Source organism: Macadamia integrifolia, unplaced genomic scaffold (genome assembly GCF_013358625.1).
Source record: "Macadamia integrifolia cultivar HAES 741 unplaced genomic scaffold, SCU_Mint_v3 scaffold2261, whole genome shotgun sequence".
Lineage (NCBI taxonomy): Eukaryota > Viridiplantae > Streptophyta > Magnoliopsida > Proteales > Proteaceae > Macadamia > Macadamia integrifolia.
The window spans coordinates 1,731-23,972 of NW_024868599.1; the positions used below are offsets into that span (position 1 = coordinate 1,731).

Below are 22,242 nucleotides of genomic sequence, written 5' to 3' on the forward strand. Positions count from 1 at the left end.
GAACCTACACTTGTGGGTTTTGAGGTAACTCTAGGCATTGCATATATTTGATCAAACCTCTATATATATATATATATATATATCATGATGCATGTTTAGTCGGTGTTGCTTGATGGATTTGAGAAGCAAAATGTGATTTTACTAGTAACTTCAGACATTTTTCAATTTGCAAAATATGAGAGCTTAAAACATGATAAATGAATATCTCTAAGTTATGTTTCTATCCATTTAAGAATTATATCAATCCTATGTTGGGTGAGAGAATTATGACGTTCTTTAGGCATAACATTTATGCTTTAGAGAAAACCTACTGACTTGGCCTAATCAAACCTAATCAAGGGTCATATTTTTGTTTTTTTTTTTGGGAAGAAAAATGCTTCCTAGTAATGTAGCCCTGCACCAATGATGAGGCCAATGAGAAGGCACGTAGGGGCATCAATAGGTGGTGGGTATTTTGTATTTCACGGAGGCAAGACATTGATTGTGCCCCTTATGTGTTTGGGTAGAGGGCCATGCGACTTGGTAATATTCTTTTCCCTTTTAATGCAATAAAAAAATATATTTTTCTTAGTTATCACATATGAGAGAGAGAGAGAGAGAGAGAGAGAGAGAGAGAGTCAAATTAGAATTAAAATTTTGATGACTTGCAAGAAAGAATTTATTTCCAACTATGCCTTTATTAATTATTGCATTTATTGATTTATTTACTCAACAATCAAGTACTCATGTATGTATTTTGAAAAATGATTAGACTCGCCCAGTTTATGATGACTAAGGTAAAATGATGGAGTCTTATTTAACTCAAATGATCCATGACTAAGTCTTGTAATTGTTTACCTTGGCAGAGTTTACACTTGGCTTACATGACTCTTGGCCAAGTTTTCTAATATTTTGACTCAACTCGGGTAACTCGCCCAAGACAAAATCTGGTTTCCCAACCATGCTTAAATCCTCTTAAAATAATAATAATAATAATAATAATAATAATAATAATAATAATAATAATAATAATAATAATAATAATAATAATAATTATTATTATTATTATTATTATTATTATTATTATTATTGCACCGAATGTCTGTTATTAACTTAATGAGAGAGCTTTTATTTTCCATGGGAGAAAGAAGCACCCTCAAATGACAAATATATTGCCATTACTACTCTTCATATAGCATGAATTTACAAGATATCATCCCCATATTATTGCACCCATTCCACCATCATCATGACCCATGGTGAAGGAATGCTTCCTTTGCAGTGGGAGAAGCAAAACTATATATTTCACTTTTGCAGTGGGAGAAGCAAAACTATATATTTCACTAAGTTAATAACAGTAACATTTATCAAGGTTTGGGAAATTTGAAAGTTTCATAGATTGTTACATTTATCAATGGTAGGCATGGATTATTAATGTTATAAAGGATACCTCATCTCATCAATCAAGTTACAATCTAATAGAGTATTTGAGAAGATCTAAAATTTGGTTCAAATTATATCAAATTATGAAAAAAAAAAAAAAAAGTACCATTAAACTCTTATATATAGTAGTTGAGCTTAATGGCATCTTCATAATAAGTATTCATCACATTGCATATGATTTTAATTATGTATACCAAAAATACGGATTTTGATTTTAAATTCAATCAATAAAATGGTTGGAGGATCCTTTATCACATGGACCCAAGTATGAATTATGACATTTTATACCTTAGGAAACTCTGATTATGGACTGCTAGAGTTATGTTAAGATATGTCTTTCAAATTTACTGCTGCGAGTTGCTATTCTCCACAATTTTTTTGCTATAAATGCACCTATTGGAGCAATATACGTAATAGATACAACACCACTTCAAAGTGGGCCCCATGTCCGATAGAAAACGTGAGGCCCACCTTGACTATGACTAGCTTCTTGATGTAGTCTTGTGATAAATAATAATAGGATGGTCAAAGTTTTCTTCAATGGTCTATTAAAAGCTTCACATAATAATCTAAATATCTACCACATGGTAGCTTTATTCGAAAGAGCATAAGTGTAGGTTCAAAGAATCATTTTTCTTAATATATATAATTTAAAATCCATTCTATGGTTGATAGTCTTATTACCTCCCACTTGTTCTTTATATTTTGAACAGACTGATATTTATCAAAAAATAGAAAAAAAAAAAGAGTTTATAAACAAGCCTATCATAATTTATATTGCTAGTAATTCTCAAATATAAGAGTAATAGAACTTCAATACGTGGTGAACTCTATACTCTATACATGAGATGAATTACAAATTTTGATTTCTTTGAAACATCTCAGAGCATGAATGAGATCTTCAGAAAAAAAAAAAGAAAATTTCAATATATTTTGAGTAGAATGTGAATGAATATTTGGTTCATGTTTTGTTGAACTTTGGGTTGCATTTGATATGTATTCTTGAAATATATTTTTACGTCGATAATGCAAATGGATTCCAATAAATCATACCAACCATACCCTTAATGTGTCCACCAATATTTTAAACATCTGGACCCACTAGTTATTTAAAATATGTTTAATATCTCATCTTCTCGATCAACTTCAACATTTTGAGGGTCACATATACTCCACCCTTGAAAGTCTCAACTCTAAATTAGGGTTAAAGAGAATGAACTATACATTTATAATTTGAAAGTGTTTGAAATCATATAATGAACTTCTTAAAAGTAAAACTACGTTGCATGCATTATCGACCTAAAGGGCATTCTAAAAATTCATTCCAAACGCAGCCTTGATGTGGGAAGGAATTTGTAGACTTTGGAATAGAGTATGAGGAAAGGTTGAGCAGCAAGAGATACAAAATGGCTCCCAAAAACATGCAACCATAGAAGACCATACAACCCTTCTCATACAAAGTACAAAACACAGGAAAAGTGAAAATGAATCTAACCTTCTTACATACATGGACTGTGTATAAGTAAAAGATAGAAAGACTTTGCCTTTGGGTTAGTAAAAAGTTTTCTTATTACCCAAACAGATACTAGTGTAACTGGATTGCCATGATCAATACCAGTTTACCAGAAAATTCTGGAAAATAGATCAAACAGTTTGGTGAAAGTCAACAGAAACAGTGACTTTTCACAGAATAGCTTGAGTGACCATGATCTCTCACTTCTCAATTCTCACTCAATAGTGAAATCCAAAACAGATTACTAGAGCCACCCACATGCACTCATTTAAGGCTCTGTACAGAGTTCCCAACTCCTTTGTCTACTTCCAATGCCCAAAAATTATTGCTTTAGAAGGGACAAAAATTGTCCTATGCCCTCTGTCCTATTCCCCTAAATCTTGCCTCCTCTTTTTTATTCTTTAACCCGGTCTGAGTTTGGGTTTGTGACCAAACACCGACCAGATGAGAAAACCAACCTGGTTTTCTCTAAGAGTTTCTGGTTGGGGCCCTATAATAGCTAGTGAAGGACCAGTTCTGCATTAATCGGGTCAGTTTTGGCCAGGTAATAAGTAAGGAAAGTTGTTCAAACTCAAATTCAAAGTTTTAATAAAATTACTAAAATACCATCAAATGGAGATAAATATAAAATACAAAATGTTATCATTTGTAATTTGAATAAGCTGAAATTGTACCAATGAGATGCTTGCCTGATCCTCTATCACGTGGACTAATTCATTTACTGACCATGTGGCAAATAGTGAAGCTTTATTCTTCAGTAGGCATAGTGATGGGAAAGAGTATCCACATTTAGAGTTACTGAGCTTTCACATTAATTGAAAGCACAGGAAAAGGCTAGCCCCAGAAAAAATAAAAAGTGCTTTTTGGAAGGAATGGCTCTTTCCTGGTTAAGGGCTTGTTTGGGTTGGAGTTAGGCTCTGAAACTTCCATGGAAAAGCCATCTTTTTGCCTAGCCCATTTGCTACAAGATTTGATGGACCAAGCTAACAAAAACGTTACTGAGACCTTGGATACCCAATCCAAAATTTTGGGCCAGAAGATACAAGCCCAGTCTGCCCTATCAGGCTGGGCAGTTGGGCTTATTGATCTACCAAAAAAGTTCTCTCTCTCTCATTTTCACATCTAAGTCTTCCACAGCCGCAACCAATCTCTCCCCGCACTAGTAAAACTAGCCTCATTTGGAGCAGTTTTATCGATATCCATTTGCTGAAAAATTCTCCAAACCCTTTCTAAAACCCAAATTCGAGATGTTCTCATCATTCCCGCCACTCTCCGATACATGAGGTTTCATGGGTTCAATGGCTTCATCCTTCTCTGTAGGTTCCCAAATAATGCAGGTGAATTTGAAATCATACTGGCTTCTCAGGTCGTTATTAACAGACCAACAGATTGGAGATCTCTTTTGCCGCAAATCTTCAAAGTTGAGAAAAGGGGTTTCGCAGCTTGGAGATCGCCTCCGGTTAGAAGTGGAAACTCCAGGAACTTCACCAGAGAAGAAAGAGATGAGTTAAGACTGCGTTTAGTAGTCACTTAAGTTTCAGAAACGACATTTCGTATCAAAACCAGAATTTTCAGTTTCTGTGTCAAAATGCCGTTTTGAGGAAAAAAAAAAATAGTGTTTGGTGAACCTATTTCAGAAATGATCACCCTAGTTATTCGTTCTTTTATCATTTTGCCTTTCTAGTGTTTTTTCCCCTCTTGGTCAGAAAAAAAAAAAAAATAAAAAAAAATTGAAAAGCACCAGGTGAACACCAAACACTTTATTTAGATTTTTTGTTCTCATAGAACAATCTGGATGATTACCAAACCCAACCTAAATTGTTCATAGGGGTTTTGTTTTGAAAGGGTAAGAGTCAAACTACATTATTTAAAGATAAAATGGGTATTTATAAATTATTAGAATAACTTAACGGTTTCAACTTATCGGAGGTGGGTCTAGTTGTAAGCCCCACCATAGTACTGGGGAGGGAGATGTAATTTTCAAAAATATAGGAGATGATTTGTAAAAGAAAAACCGCCTAGAAGTCCGAGGACCTTTAGTACCGTACCCTACCCCCGAACCAGCAGCCTTCGCGCTAAGCAAGACCGCCCTTGTCCCTTTCCTTTCTCCATTCAGCCTCCTTCTTTGCTTTGTTCCAATGGAGTATAAGGCAAAGCTAAAGTGATTCGTATGCCTAAGTAAGGGAGGGAAATATAATTGACTTTTTTTTTTTTTTTAAAGGATCAGTTGAGAGTTGAGACAGGGTTGCACCTAACTAAATAAGACTGCATTCCTTTAGAAATCCAAATGGAATGAAATGAGATGGCAAGAATCAAGACAAGGGTTTGCTTATCTGTTTTCCACAGAAGGATTGAAAATGAGGGGTTCAACCAAACTATAAAATGAAGTCGCAGTGAACCACTGACAAAGTCCCAGGGAAGAAAAGATGTCAGTTACTCTCATTTTCCTTCTTACACAAGCGGCATAGCGGTCCGGAAAAACATCTTCTGCCGCGAGGAAATGGCGCGGTGAGGCTGGCGAAGTTGGAGATGACGACACGTGGTGAGAAAAAATCGAACGGCCATGGTGAAACCCCAGTTCCTTCGACCCATTTCGCCCAAATCTCCCTTTGATTACCCGCATTTTTCTTCACAATCGATTTCTGTAGTTCTTCACAAACTGAAAGCTTCTCCTCCTCTTCAAAAATCCACTGTGGATTTTGTCGGATTCCCATTTCTTCGACTCATACTTGAAACAATCCGATAACGAAAGTCTGATAAAAAATTCCAGGTCGCTGCAAGAAAAGGATCCCATATATAAAGAAATATTGCATTGCCTACATAGGAAAAAAAAAAAAATCTGCTAGTGAGGAGAAGCTCGTATACAGGGAGCTATTCTCTCTCTCTCTTACTTACCACTGGCAATAGGAAGTTTTGGTCGCTAGTCCGTCGTCGCTGGTCGTGGTTTTCCACAAAAAGGTCATTGGTCTCTCTGTGGAAGAAATCACACAACCTAAAATGGAAATGAACCGAAGGAAGCTTTGGTCGCTGCTCCGTTGAGGTCACACGAAGCTGGTCATTGGTGGAATCCGAAGATGGGGATCGCTGGTCCTTCGGGACTGAAATGAAAAACCCTAGAGTAGGTGAAAATCCAAAATAAAAAAGAAACAAGCGCAGGTGAAATGGGAATCTGGCGAAATGGGTCGAAGGAACCAGAACTTCACCATGACCATTCGATTTTTTCACACCACATGTCGTCATCTCCAACTTAGCTGCGCCTCACCGCACGATTTCCTCGCGGCAGAGATGTTTTTCCGGGGGTCCACAGATAAGGTCTGAATCTTGGCGCTTACAGCTGCAACAAGCACTTTCCGAAGAAACAAACAAAATTTTGTATGGATTTTAAGTGTAAAAAATTATTCCATACATCACTTGCCCCACCACATCCTATACTACCCATTTTGATCTTATATCAAAAACCGAATTGCAATTTTAGTATTAAAATTCCCTATTTTACTAAACGGCCAGTTAGATCCAAATGTCATTTGAATATTGGCACCAAGTTAATGTTTGGAAGTCAAGAAAAGAAAGGGAATTTTTTTTTTTTATTCTTTATGAATTTAAGGAGAAAGATAGCCATAGACACATTTAAAATTATTATATAATTATTATTTTTTTCTTCTTATGTTTTTTGTACTAATTTTTTTTTTCAATACAAACATAGCCCAAGGGAATTCAATGTATGGCTGCTGCAATATCTACGAAGAAAGGACCTGCAGAACCTTAATAGGTCTCTTTGGTGACATCCGATGAAAATGGGACATTGATATTCCAAGCACCATTCAAAATGATCTCATTTACATTGGTATGTAGATTAGATGGATGAGAAACAAGAAGCTTACAGCTATGCATGGAGGGTACCCGAGAGGGATCTGGCTCCTCTCTTGAGTGGTGATTGCCGAGGTCTTGTTTATAGCTACCTAATGGATAGCTATGCGTCTAGGCGAGGATCCAATGGTGCTCAATGCCTCTTTTTCGGCGCCTTTGTTAATGCCTCATTCTCAACATCTCATTAGGCTCCTTTAGATCGTCGCCTGGACACGTGGCGAACGCCCAGGTAGCTATGGACCGACTTGGGCGATCACCGTTAAGGGTCCTGTCAATCTATCATGGAAATATTACATCCATTCCCCACTCTCCAAAAAACCATTTTCTTTAATAATGATGAGAGTTCAGGATTTGTTTGGTTGTAAGGAAAATTAAAAGGGAAGTGAAATGAAATTTTCATACTTTAAAAAGAAATGTTTGTAATAACTATATCATTAAACTCAAATCATTCCATATTTGATTATTAAATTTCATTTTACTTTGCATCCAGAACCCTTTGCTATGATAAATAAAATAAAAATTACATGTAAAGTATATCATTACTAAATATGGTTAAAAAAACTAAGTAGTTTATATATAATCACATGAGACCACATAGAGTAATAATAATTTTTTTTATTTATTTATAAAAGTTTTACTTCCCTCCCCATTAAATATCCGTGGCTACCAAACATAGCATCAGCAAAACTACCCTAAATAATAGATCCCTATCTAGATGAAGTAGATGCTCGGAACAAGTCATTATGATGAAAATATTTCCCCTTTGAGAGTCTTAATCTATAATGGATCTTGTTGAGTCAAAATGTGCCAAGCTAATTTAAGAATTAGGGCTTTGTTATAAATATCTAGCAACCTAAGAACAAGTCCTACCAAAGATTTTGGCTTATGCTGACCCATTTAGTTGGGATAAGGTTATAGTGGTTATTATTGTTCTCTAAAACATGCTGTCCAAGAGGGCTTCTTTTTTCGTTTATTATCTCCCTCCCCTCCCCTCCCCTCCCCTCCCCTCCCCAACCCAAAATTTGAATAGAGTTTAAATTAGCACACATTTTTTGTTGGAATCATAAAAGTACAATTGGAAAAACAGAAAGCACAGATTTGATGAGAACCAACCCCCCAGCTTGAGACAAGAGTGGGATTTTCCAAGCACCAAGTTTCTCTGATCTGCCTTTACCAGGCCTAGAACCTTTAAGCCAACTGCTGCCAATCCTAAAATCGAATCCTAGAAAAAAAAAGAAAAGAAAAAAAAAGGGGAATCATATCAGTCCTTTGATCCTGGATTGGAATTAGCTGAAACAGGCCCCAAGAACCCTAGGATTGGCCCTTATCTTAAACTCAGCGATTGAATGGGATGGAATCAGGATAGATTATGGTCAATTCTGATTCGAATTGGCCAATTCACTAATTCAATTCCCAATTTTTTGAAGAACATATTACCCAGATCCACGAGATAAGAAAATTAATTACAAAGATAAGTAGATTTAAAATTTATTTTACATCTATTAGTTTCAAATTTGAAAAGATTACTCAACCCCCAAAGAGGCTTATTGCTCATGCAACCCAAGAAGAAAATAAAATTTTACTTCCTAAAATATCCCAACATCACCTCACCAGTACTGTCTGACTCTATTCATCACTGACCTCCGCAACTCACTGGCCCTTGTACCACTCTCTCTCTTCTATCTCTTCTCTCTCTAATTGCTTTGTGTAAACTACCGAATGTTTGGTTGAAGAGTAAGTTGGTCTGCAGCTTTGAAACGAATCGGAACCATGACAAAATGACAATGGGCATGAAAATTATCATTCCCATCACATACTCATATCCTCTTGCTAGCTCCTTTATGATGTCCCAGAACCCTATACCCTTCATCATGGATCTGCAAGCTTGGCCAATCTTGATCAAGGACAATATAAGATCACGTTAGTAGGTACTTTGATTTATGTAAATTGCCAAAGAAAATATATTTTCTAATTTTTTTTTTCATAGCTCACGAGTTACCACATTAAATGGACATATTTAGTGAATGTATTTCCTGCCATCCAATACTTTTGCTGTGTTAAGAAAACCTTTTCATCCTTCTGTCACCATGGTTCAATGAGGCATAACTCAACACTAGTAATGCGTAACTCCATTTTATGTGATAATTCCCAAGCCATTCGGGGGTTTTCCTTCTAGGATAAATATAAGTTAGGAATGGCACTTACAAGAAGTAGTGCCCATCCAGTTGGCATGAAGCAAAGAACAACAGCAAACAAGTCCCCAGTGGTCAGGCCGCAGGCTACAAATAAGACGGTCATGACAGGCAAGAAGCAAAGGAACAGAACAAATTTGAGGATTCTGAACATGAGCTGAAAGTTGGTGCCAAATTTCCTTCTTCCCATTGATACCATCTAAAAAAAGTGAAACAGGGATGCAGCATCACACCAATGTTCGGAGGCAAGAAGCAGTAACACTCGCACATGTGTGAGTGAGTGTGTGAGTGTGGGCACGCATGTGTGCAAGCCAGTTCATTGGTACAAGTTTAGAAGTATCTTCATATTTGTGAGTGCAATGTGCCTAATTACCTTTAAGAACAACAGAACCATAGCCATGACCAACCATGAAAGTCCGTACACCTAAAAATGAAGAGACAGAAAATGTGATGATGGTGTAATTAGTGATGCATCAGTTTCTCACTGATAGGATTACAAGAGAACAAGCATTGTGCTATGGCGGAAATATACCTGTAAACTCTGGTTCTGGTGAGCTATGTTTAGGCGGTAGACAATACCATATTGGTAGACAAAGAAGCGACATGCCAAGATTATCTCAAGCACTTGACCCCGGATGTCTGTGCGCTTTAAATGTTCCAGTTCAGATTCCCACCAGGATTCCCAGCTTCTATCTTGTGGGATACAGATACCACCATGATTGCCCATCCACCTTTTCCAGTCTGTCCAGTCATCCACTGTCTTCTGCCACTCAAACCCAGAAGGATTGAACACAAAAGGAGCAAACAACCATGAAGCAACCAAGAACCACATGGAGGATGTGATGAACCAATATATACTCAGACTATAAGACTTCCCATAGACTTCATACACAATCAATAACATCAACAGCTCCATCCCCTTCACAAAGTGACTTCGGGAATATAACCTGTAATTATCAGCAAATTTGGCATGAAATACAACAAATCCTCGATCAGTAGCTCTATATTTAGCACCACCATGCAATATTGTCCTCCCATAATAATGAGCTTTTGTTCCTAGCTGAAAGGTAAAGAATACAGAGGCCAGTTGCAGCTGCATGATGATGAATTCACCAAGTGCTGTGAGAAACCCTCCTTCGAGGGCAATTTCCGTCACCATGGGCAGCACCAGCAACAAGCCCAGCTGATAGACAGACTGGGTAGCCAGTGCCATCTCAAGAGACTTAATTGGCTGAACACTTGGATCCAAAAGAATAGACCTTTCCAAACCACTCAGTACCAGATACAGACGCCCGTATAGGAACACATACACTATAATCACAGTTACCTGGAAAACAGAATGTTATAATATCACAAGAAGCATGTATATTCCAAAAGCAAATTATCAAGGTCTAGGGAAATGGAATGATTATGCACAGTTTTAGTTCCTTTATTCCATTCATCTTATTGCGTTAGCTGGTATAAATCCCAAACGACAAGTTGTAAGATATACAACCTCTATAATGCTAATTTTGTGATTTCGCCCAAAGTTGAGGCGCATCCATGTTTAACCAGTTTAAAAACATGAGCTGCAAAGGTGTAGGTTCATTTCTCCACTTCCAAACATAAATGAGAGAACAAAGCTAAAAGAACTATTTTAACATAAAATTCTTGATATGGGTTTTCTTTCTTGTCACTATGAAGAGTGAAGCAGAGAGTGAAGCAGATCACTTTAGTTTTATAGACCCTCTTAAATCATTTGGGTGAGTGGAGGTGAAAGGTTAAAATGTATAAATTGATCCCTAAAGGCCCTACCTCTCCCTCCCCTTTCTCTTTCTCTCTCATGCTTTCTCCCCATAGCCACAGCCCCCCTCCCTTTGTCACTGCCACCCTCTGCAATCTCACTCCCCTCCCCCTATATCTCCTTCCCCCCCTCTGCAACTCGGAATCCAGGACTGCGGGTTTTCCATGCCATGTTGATTTCACCTTCCAGGTGGAGGGTGGAATTCTCATTTCTTCCTCTAGAATTAACTTTTAGTCTCAACATCTTCAGGTTCTATTCGTCAGATCCCCCTTTTCACATCTGAGCTGTTAATCCATTAGTTGCTGCAATGTCATTCCCTCCGATGCAGCTACACCCTCTTCCCCCCCTTTCAATTGACCCGTGCCCCTGCTCCATTGGCACAACCTATGACCACGGAGGACGTATTAACAACAACCTTGATCATCACGCAGAATTCCTTCTTCATGATGAAATGGTGGAGACTGGAGAGAGTTTCTGCTGCTATGTCTTAGGCGTCGCTAGCACCAGAGAAAGATCTTTGCTGTCGGTTTGAATCGAAACTGTCTTTCTTGTTTGCAAGCCCTAAATATGGGAGGGTTGGGTAACAAACAGATGGAGTTACTTAGGCGTTGATTAAAAAATCGAATGCTTGGTGGGTGCAGGTTCTGAAAGCCAAATACTTCCCAAGAGATATTTTGTTTTAAGTGATTTTTTTTTAATGGTTTCTCCCATGGTTTGAGAACTCGAGCGAAACATGCGAAATTCTGAAAGCCAAATACTTCCCAAGAGATATTTTGTTTAAGTGATTTTTTTTAATGGTTTCTCCCATGGTTCGAGAACTTGAGCGATACATGCGAAATTTCACATGTTTCGTAGGTATCGACCCAGGTCAAAACGAAACCTTAGGGGATTTTAAAAAATCACCTGTTTCGACCGAAACATGGGAAATTTCGACCTTCTCTTGTGCATTTTTTCTCCCAAGTGTGGGAAACTTGGGAAAACAGTGGATATTTTAATTTTTTGACACTTATTTATGCCAAATATCATTTAAGTAAATGAGTTACTTAAGATATTATTCATAAATAAGGAAATACCCCCTATTTGAATCCAATAAAAATAGTTTAAAATCAAAGTCCTAAAGGATAAAAAGTCAACCACCCAGTCCAAGAACAATAACTGGATTTTGGTTATGGGGGTGATTTTCAACTTTTAAATGCTGGGGTCCTTCTCAATTATGAAGATTTTATAAATCCTATAATGTTAAAACATTGCTAAAAACCAAAAGTCCGGTAAAATAATCTTTTGTTTTAATATCCCTAAAATTATTTTCATTCAGACGATTTTAACAGCATTCGCGCACGTTAAAATAAGTTTGACCAGAGCATAACTATGTCATTACAACTCAGATTTAAGTAATCTTAGACTTGTTGGAAAGCTGATTTTATGTTATACCTAATACAAAAAGTCTCATATAAAAATAAAAATCATTTGACTAGTCAAGCTTATTATAGAATAAGAGCATTTTTCTAAATGTTGATTCTTTATAACTTAATGTGACTTAATGTTGATTTTTTATGATTTGATTTGGCTAAATGTTGATTTTAATGACTTGATGTGGCTTAATGTTGATTTTTTATGATATAAGGTATAGCTTACTAAATAATGTTAGAAAATATAGCATGCATGCCTTGAGGGTAGTGAGTCACTACTTGGATGGAACCACCTAGACACTCTACTTGGAATTGAGTCACTACTTTTGAGTGTTGAGTAATTGAGTCACTACTGTTCAGCGTTAATAGATAACTGTTGATGATGTAATATTCTTATCTATTTTGGATCATTTGGATTATGTCTTATGTTGTGATGTAGATTGTAGACTATATATAGTCATTATGTAATAAAGTTTCAGAATTTAAGCCAACAAGTCAGCTAAATGATTATCGAACCTTTGGTTCACCACACAAGTAAGACTTTATGTGTTGTTTTTATGAAACTAAAGATGTGAATGTGTTAGAAATGTTTAAAATAGGCTATACACAAAAAATAGACCAAAAAAACACTGTTTGGGGGTCGAAACCTAAGTTTCCACTATACCGGGGAATTTAGGAAAATTCCCCGGTATCCTCGAAATTTCCCAGGTTTCCACTGAAATTCCGGTCTCCCCAGAGGTCGAAACCTAGTCAAAACCCGATACCGTGAACCTTGGTTTCTCCAAGAGATGTTTCTAGATCAAGGGAATGGAAAAATATATGCTATTTTTGAGCATTCCTTAAGCTACAGGAGGCAAGAGTAGAGGAGATTCTTTATCATGGGTTGTGGCTCAGAAAAATTTCAACAAGATCAGTGAGCAGATTGTTCCAAAAAGAGAATGCAAGCTCTTTTGCATTGAATTGCAGTAATTTGGTTTGGGCTGCAATTTGAAGGTCGAAATCAGCAATGCCCATGGGTTTAGAGGGCAATATTGGGCTGTCGTCAAGTCAGATTAGAACCCTCAAAGCAAATCCCTCAAATTTATTGAAGCTATCCAATGTGCAATGAGGAAACAGACGATCCCCTGTGTCTTTCAGCAGGGCACCACAAATGGGGGCTGGAAAAGGAGAGACCAAGGGTGCGGAGACGGGATCCCGAGAGGAAGCGGGAGGGATTTGATACAGTGACTCCTTAAAAGTGAATTTAAAATATCCATCCTTCCTCTCTAACTCAGAAAAGTATTTAAGAAGGGTAAAAAAGTAGCAGTGAAGTGAATTGCTTCACTCTACATAGTGACGCATAGAAGGACCCTATACACACACACACACACACACACTCTCTCTAATCAAACAAATATTAGGTTTCCAAAGAAAATAAGTCATATTTTATAAACAAGGTCTACTTCATCAGCATACTGTCAAAAGAAATCTTGATGAAGAATAATTAGATAGCAGTGGGTATTTTGCCAATTAGAACAGTAAATTGATTTACAGGGAAACAAAGAAGTAAGAGAATTAATTGTTGACGGAGATTGCAGGAAATAAACTAAGGGAAGATGATTAAAGACTGTTCACCCAGAACAGCATCCAGCTTCCTACCAAAGAAAAAGTACAGCATCAAGGTTTGGCCATCAGACCTAGGAAGAGAATATTTTTGTAGTGATCTATTGGCTATACACCTCTGTGGTTAACTAAATTGAAAGCAGTCCTATTTTGACCTTAAATCAAAGCCTATTTGGACTCAACTAAATCAAATTTAGTGAGGAATGAAATTCAAGCTCCAAACAAACTCAAATTAAAACAGCAAAAATCTTCTATAAAAAAAGGGTGTACCCATTGCCCGGGGCTCCCGCCACTGCGGGGTTTGAAGGGTCATAATGTACACAGCTTTACCCCCGCTTTGCAGAGAGGCTGTTTCCTGACTTGCCACTAGGTTGCGATGGAGCAACCTTACGTTGCACCGAGGTCTGCCATCTAGTAAAAATCTTATATTCTAAGTAGAAAATATGGATATACGAAAAATAGTAGAAGTCATAATCATTAAATCCCAAAAACAAACAAATTGATAAAAAATAGCATGCTCTTGCATCAAATCAAAAAATGAGAGAATGTCCAAGATAGTGTCCTCTAATGTTCTACATAATCAGAGTTATAAAAATAAAATGAGTATACCATGCTGCTGAAGTAGAAACCAACAGTCGTAAAGTAGAATGACAACATTCTATAGAAGTCAAAATGATGCCCCAGCCGATAAACATCACGGCTCAATGTCTGCTCTCCATTTCCATTTGCTACCTGAGCCTCAAAAAGTGAAATTTGATTCATTCCTACAGCAAGCCACCTTCCAGCTTGGATATATTCATGATGAGTTACATTGCCCCCACGTAGAGTTGAATTAAATCCTGCAGAAATTTACACATTTTAATTATCTGATGACACCATTATACCTGTACTAGTTTAATATACAAATGTTTACCTGAAAATATATATTCACTTAAATTAATTGTTTTCGAAGCTTTGCTTATGCCACCCCTTGTCAAGTGAAAGATTCTGTCAAATATATCAGGATGACCATAATGGAACCGCACCCTGAATAGCAGGAACAAAGATTAATCTGCAACTTCGTAAGAGGGATTCCAAGGAAAATAAATTGTACAAAACCAAGCAAAGTCAAGCACAAATATTAGGCTTCAATATGTGCATCAGAAATGTCTTCTATGGTGTTCCAATTTTGGACATCCCCATTTCTCCAGTCCCTCCTTTGTAATACATTTTATTGGAAAATTATCTTGTACCACCCCTAATTTGAAACCTTGTATCTTATACCACCCTAGTTTTCTAAAATTATCTAGTACGTCCCCTCTTTGTAAACGAAAACGAAATTACACTTTTTTTTGCTAACGACGGGTATCCAAGCCTTCGGGCTGACTAGTCCTGTGGGCCCATACTAAACGAAATTACACTTAATCCATTCCTTAAGAGGAAAAGTGTTAAGTGATGACGTGGTGTGGTTGCTGTTTTCTAAATGGAAAGTTTACCCTTGAGGAAAGGTAAACTTACTGTATTACCCTCTCATGTAAAAACCCCCAAATTGAACCAATCAACATTGGGTTGCAGGTTTAGGGCTTCTGTGTGTGAGTGTGTGTGTGTGTGTGTGTGTGTAATGGGAAGACCTTGCAGAGCTGAAGCCAGAGATTATGGTGTTGCTGCTACTGCTGGTTTTGTAGAAGGATCGGGTCTTGGAAGGACTGAATAAAAATTCCTAGCTTACACTTGGAAGGAGGAGTTAGTAAAATTCAGTTGGATCACCTGTTACCAGATTTACCAGACAAGGACACAGAGAGAGAGAGAGAGAGAGAGAGAGAGAGAACGTTACTCATATAGATAGCTGTTGGTTTCTGAAACTCTGAATTGGACTGAGACTTGAAGAGCAGCAGGAATTGATTGAGAGGTGAGGGATAGTGTGATTCCATGGGGGAGGCAGCCAACAACAGCAATAAAGGTGCCGCAGCAGCAGTAGCAGTAGCTCTAGCTGCTGGTGGAGAAGGAGAGAGTTAGTCGCAGTCGTCCGAGTCAGCATCAGCACAGAACTTCATGTTGGTATGCATGGAATAAGGCACAGAGCATGGTGCTGGTACAAGATCAGGTGCCAACACAAGGTCTCCTATCTTGACCTCAATTCAGCTGGAAGCCTGGAACCAATCCATCCGATGCCTCCTCTGTTCTCACCTTTGATGACTACAACGAACCTCTCATCGACTTCCTCCCCACCTTGCCTCCACATGATGCTTAGGAATCGGATCAGTGACGAATAAGCAAGCTCTCATGGGCGAGAGTGAGATGCATGGAAGGGAAGGGGCGGGTCTATGTGTTCGCAGAAGGAGAAAAAGATGAAGAGGGGCATAATAAGGTCAAAAGTGTCTTTTCTAGTTCTAAGCCAACAGTGCCATGCTTTAGGGGGTTCGGTTGATATTATTAGATAACTAGGGTGGTATAAGGCATAAGGTTTCAAATTAGGGTGGTACAAGATAATTTCTACAACATGTAACAAACAATGAGATAGAATTTTCCTAAAATTATGTCCACCAATCATCATACATTTATATTGGTCCGGTATCTATGGGTTGCCCCAATCCACGATCTAGGAGTTGGAATCTCTTATGTTTGCTTTCCTTTGGAAGGGGCTCCGAATCCTCCAAATTTCTTTGTCCCATTAGTAGGCAAAGATTTGTCTCCCCAAGTCTGAGGATGGCCTAGATTGAGACGCATCAAAGATGTAAATTCAGCTGGAATTATCAACCTTTTGGAAGATTGAGTCGTATCTGGGTTGATTGGGTTTACTCGAGTCTCCTTCGGTCTGAATCTATTTTGTTGGATGCCTCTTGGGTAATGTAGGACTAGATTTGAAAACTCAAACTATACCCAAACTGTAGGAACTTTTAAACAAAAGAACAACCAAACCAGTCCATCAATATAACAATAACAACTGTAGGAACTTTTAAACAAAAGAACAACCAAACCAGTCCATCAATATAACAACAACCAGAACAACAAATCACAGTAACCGATTTCTAGAGGCAATATTAACAAAAGTCCAGATCATCTGTAATCTATTTGACTCAACCAGGAACCAATAGAACTTCAATCAAATAGGTTCAGACCAACAGAATAATATGAACAGCAGTCCAGAAATCAATATCACAACCAGCAGGTCTATCGATTTCAATAGCAGAGACTACAGGTCACTAAAAGACAAAATCTGAGAGAATTTAGATAACTCAATAACCACAACCCAGATGGGGCTCAAAACAGGATCGAGTCTCTCTCTTAGTGAGGATAACCGCTGGTCAAAATCTCAAACACAGGTGACCAGCAGATAGGTCTGGACAGAGATCGAAAGTTCTTCCCAGAAAAGGCTATCGCCTGGAAAGATCAAATGTAAGAAAAGATAAATACATAAGCAGCAGTACTCCTTGAATATAGACTTAAAAGAAAATAAGAAACTTGAAGAAAACCTCCTGGACTTCACGCCGTAAGGAGTTGCTTGGATCAAACACCAAACCCAGCACTTTGATCAAACACAAAGCAATCTCAACAGAGACATTACAGCAGCAACAGTTTTTTGTTTGTATAAATCGTGGGCTCAAAGTGAGACCCCTTTCCTTTATTTATAATGATGGGGGAGTGTTTGCAAATAATAGAAACTCTGAAGTTACTAAAAACTGAGTTACTAAAACTACTAACATGTAGTTACTCAAAACTGGAATTGTAAACAACTGAAATTAGAAACTAACAATGACTGAAATTAGAAACTAATTTAAGACTTGAAGTTGAAAACTAGTAATAGCTAAATTAAAAACTAATTAAGGAAACTAATATCCCTATCAGTAGCCCAAATCGTGGTCTAGGAAAACTAGCTTGGTCGACCTCAACCACTATTGTGGTCGACCCTCTTCTTCCTCCTAGCATAGGTCTTTAAATTTGCATCAACTCTCCCCGGCTTGAAAGCATTCGTCTCAGACGAATGGGCAATGCACATGTAGTGCTCATACAAGTCGGGATCAAGTCTCTTGAAGTCATCAGTATGAATCCAAGTACAATATGGAGACGGCCCTTCCACTTGACAAGAAAGGTGTGATAATTGGTACCTCGGCGGGTAGTCTCGTGATTATCATCCGAGACTTCTTTACTAACTTCAAAAGTAGGTGGCTTCAATTGGGGCAGCCTCAACATTTGCTCCGTGTCTCCGTCATCCGAATGGTGCCCAACATAAAGGTGAAGATCAGCCACATTAAACATGTTGCTTGTAGTCATGTCATCAGGCAACTCAAGCAGATAAGCATTAGATCCTATACGTTTCAGCACCTTATAGGGACCCATCTTCCGTGGATAGAGCTTAGTGCTGACACCCTCTAAAACCGTTCAGGATTTACTCTTATCATCACATGTCCCCAGGTTTAAACTCCACATAACGCCGATGACGATTAGCTGCAGCCTTATACACCTCATTGTTCAAGACAATGCGTTGTCGGACGTTGGCATGCATCTCAGTAATATGGCGCAAAAACTCATCAGCCTCAATGCTAACTCGAGCTTGGGGTGGGAGAGACATAAGATTAATGGGTTGCTTAGGCTGAACTCCAAGCAAGATCTCAAAAGGAGTACGACCCGTTGTCCTTTTCACTGAACTGTTGTAGGAAAACTCAGTAATATCGAGGATGGAAGGCCGTGTCTTCTCATAATCTTGAACCAAACATCTCAACAGATTCCCTAAACTACGGTTCACCACCTCTGTCTGTCCGTCAGTCTGTCGATGAAATACAGTTGAAAAATTCAGCTTTGTATTTGTTTTCAACCACAATGTCTTCCAAAAATAACTCATGAACTTAACATCACAGTCAGACACAATACCAGTTGGCAGCCCATGTAGTTGCACTACCTCCTTGAAGAAGAGCTTTGCAACCTGATAAGCATCAAAAGTCTTGCGACAAGGTATGAAATGAGCCATCTTAGAGAAACAATTCACAACCACCATAATGGAATCATATCTTTCTCTAGTAGGGGGTAGTCCAAGAACAAAATCCATGCTAATATCAAGCCACGATGCATAAGGAACAGGTAGTGGAGAGGATAAACCTGTCTTCTGTTTTCCCCCTTTTGCCAACTGACATACACGGCATCTCTTGATCACATGATCGACATCCTTTGCAATGTATGGCCAATAATATCGATTCGTCACCTGTGCAAGAGTCTTATCCTTTCCAAAATGTCCTCCTAATCCTCCTCCATGTAACTCCTGTATGATGTGATGACATAGGGAAGAGTTTGGAATACAAAGCCGTGTGCTAAAAAATAAGTACCCATCATGAATGGAGTACTTTAAGTGCTGTCCACCCTGTTGCAACTCTGTAAAGACAATGCTGAAATCATGGTCAGATGCGTACTCACCCCGTATCTGATCAATGCTAATAACATGTGCTGAAAATGTATTAAGTGTGAGCACTTTTCGACTAAGTGCATCAGCCACTGTGTTCTCTTTTCTCGCCTTGTACTTCATAGCAAATATAAACTCCTACAAATAAGCTAACCCATTTGGCATGCCTGTGGCTAATTGACTTCTGAGAGTGAAGGTGCTTCAAGGTCTCATGATCAGTGTATAAAATGAACTCCTTACCAATGAGGTAGTGTCTCCAATGGCGTAGCACTTGGACGACTGCATACAACTCCAAATCATATGTCGAATAACGCTTATTGGCTTCATTCAGTTTCTCACTATAGAAAGCGATGGGGTGTCATTGCATTAACACTCCTCCTAGCCCAACATGTGAAGCATCTGTAACTACCTCAAATACTCTGTCAAAATCTGGTAGGCGTAGAATGGGTGCCTCTGTCATCTTCCTCTACACAAGAGTGAAAGTTTTGGTCGCTGCAGCTGTTTATTCAAACTTCCCCTTACTTGCCTTCATACATTTAGTGATGGGTGCCATAACTGCACTAAAATTCTGAATGAATCTCCTGTAGAAGGAATCCAAACCATGGAAGCTACAGACTTCTATTAGTGTCTTACGTATAGGCCAATCAATGATGCTTTTAATCTTCTCCGAATCAGCTTCAACCCCTTTAGATGACACTATAAATCCGAGGAATACAACCTTAGGCAGCATGAAGGAACACTTCTTGAGATTGATGCATAGCTTCTCTGCACGGAGTACTCTCAAGACCGACCTCAAGTGATCCATATGTTCTTCTTGGTTTTTACTATAAATCAAAATATCGTCAAAGTAAACAACCAAAAAGCGACCAATAAAAGGACGAAGTACCCGTGTCATTACTCACATGAAGGTGCTAGCATAGTTTTTAAGGAGGTAAGGCGACGGAGGAGTTGAGGGTCTTTCGGAGCACCTTAGCGATAAGGCGGGTATAAAGCGTTGCCTTATTGACTAAAGCGTTCCTGTGTAATTTTTTTATAAAACCAATCTATTTGGCTCAAATCCTAGTTGAATCCTATTACTCATATGTTAAATAAATATTAAAGGTTCATATACATACCAATGTAAGATATTCATCAAGAAAACAAATCAAAAAAGTGAATAAACTAAGTTCATCTTCATCAATCATCAATCATCATAACACATTAACATATAATATAAATACATAATTATGAAACAAAATTATAAGTATAAAGAAAAGAAGACATAAAAAAAGTATTTATTATATTTACCTTTATGATGCCAAAATGAGTGCCTAAGCCCTAAGGTTATACACTATATTTCTACTCCTGTCAAAGAAGAATGAAGCTCACCGCTACCGGAGCAAAATGGTCACCTAAATCAGTGGTTCTTCCTTGTTCCTTGATTCCTTTTCAAAGCCCTTTCTTAAAACCCTTGACAAAATCCAAACCCTGTTTATGAATCATGTTTTTGTTTTGTTTGTTTTAGTTATTTTTGGTGGAGTAAAGCTGATCCCATACATCTCAAGTGTTAACAAAACCATACACCTACCAATAAAAAATCTATATTTGGAATCTTCATCAAGTAATTTTAAAATGTGTTTAAGAAAAAAAAAACTCATAGGCGCCGCTTCAAGTAAGGCAGAGCACTGCCTTACCATCTCTAGACCGCAACAGCGCCAAGGCACTGGTAAGGCGATGCCTTAGCAGTGCCTTAAAAACTATGGGTGCTAGGTGTATTCGTTAGACCGAAAGGCATGACTTTCCACTCGTATAGGCCATCCTTGGTCTTGAAGGCGGTCTTACACATCCCCGAGACGGATGCGAATCTGATGGTAGCCACTCCTCAGATCTAATTTGGAAAAGACCTTTACCCCGGATAGCATATCCAACATATCAAGTCGTGGTGTAGGGAATCTATACTTGACTATTATCTTGTTGATAGCACGACTGTCTACACACATACACCAAGAACCATCCTTCTTCGACGTGAGTAAAACTGGTAACGCACAAGGACTTAAACTCTCCTCAATGAAGCCCTTTTGTAATAACCCATCCACTTGCCGTTTCAGCTCGGTATGTTCAGTAGGACTAAGTCTATAGGCGGGTAGGTTGGATAAAACCGAATTGGGTACCAAGTCAATAGCATGCTGTATATCACGTATGGGAGGTAGCTCATTTGGGAGATCATCAGGGTCTAAGTTAGAAAAATCAGATAACAACTCTTTGATAGGTCCACTATGGGTTACCTTAGGTTGGGGAGTGACTTCCCGAGTAACAAGAGCCATAACCATTTCAGTTTTATGACTTGTGCATATGAACTGCTTACAGGGAATAGCTAACAACTCCTTTGTAGGCATAACTACCACTTTCTTCGCAATGTCAATGTCCTTCTGATTTGACCTTAGGGATCTCCGTTGCCGTATTTCAGTTGGCACATTTACTGGATAAAAAGTTGTAGGAACACCTTTCATATGAAGGTACACAGATTTTTCTTCCCTCCAACCATGGCATTATTGTCATACATCCAGGGATGACCAGGGATTAAAGTATAGGTATCGGTCGCCATATTGGTCGGCCAAAATTAAGATACGTATAGGAGGGTATCGTATTGTATCGGAGATACATTAAGATACGCTAAAGATACACACATAATGGATAGGAAATAATTTTTTAAACACTTTTGCATAAAGAATTTGTTAAAAAAAGCTATTGATAACATATATTATGCATAAACACTAAATTGAGGGTATCGCACTAAGAATTCAAGGTTTGTAGTTGTCCCATAAATATAAAATCCTTGTTCTCAACCTTGATTTCCTGGTAGCAACTTTGGAATAAAAACCCCTTAAAAAATCATGTTTTTCTGAAAAATTACCCATCTTGGCCATTATATGACCGTAGCGCACTATATTGGTACGTGCCGATACTCACCATAGTTTTTAAGGCGCTGCCAAGGCGACGCCTTACTAGCGCCTTGGCGCTGATGCAGTGCTCCGCCTTACGTGAAGTGGCGCCTTATGGGTTTTTTTTTTTTTAAACACATTTTTAAATGGTTTTTTTTTTTT

At 38.1% G+C, this 22,242-nt stretch overlaps 1 protein-coding gene and 1 long non-coding RNA gene across 4 annotated transcripts in view; both read right to left on the reverse strand.

Moving 5' to 3' along the window:
• Nucleotides 1-5,180: 5,180 nt before the first annotated feature.
• On the reverse strand, nt 5,181-6,243 carry LOC122066138. 2 transcript variants are annotated; one of them, XR_006136253.1, is made up of 3 exons: nt 6,139-6,243; nt 5,831-6,033; nt 5,181-5,709 (listed from the first exon to the last, which is right to left on the reverse strand). It is a non-coding gene; the product is annotated as an uncharacterized LOC122066138 (long non-coding RNA). The 2 variants fall into 2 exon arrangements; XR_006136252.1 differs by lacking the exon at nt 6,139-6,243 and having other exon boundaries at nt 5,831-6,132.
• Nucleotides 6,244-8,253: 2,010 nt separating this feature from the next.
• The window catches only part of LOC122066140 (callose synthase 7-like), a 124,437-nt gene continuing 110,448 nt past the window's right edge, over nt 8,254-22,242 (reverse strand). For both annotated transcript variants that reach the window (XM_042629966.1, XM_042629965.1), the window contains exons 37-42: nt 14,702-14,814; nt 14,398-14,627; nt 9,527-10,321; nt 9,368-9,418; nt 9,008-9,193; nt 8,254-8,696 (exon numbers count right to left, since the gene is read on the reverse strand). In XM_042629966.1, coding sequence (XP_042485900.1) covers nt 8,436-8,696; nt 9,008-9,193; nt 9,368-9,418; nt 9,527-10,321; nt 14,398-14,627; nt 14,702-14,814 — 1,636 coding nt within the window. In that variant the 3' untranslated portion in view covers nt 8,254-8,435. The remainder of the gene's footprint in view (nt 8,697-9,007; nt 9,194-9,367; nt 9,419-9,526; nt 10,322-14,397; nt 14,628-14,701; nt 14,815-22,242) is intronic.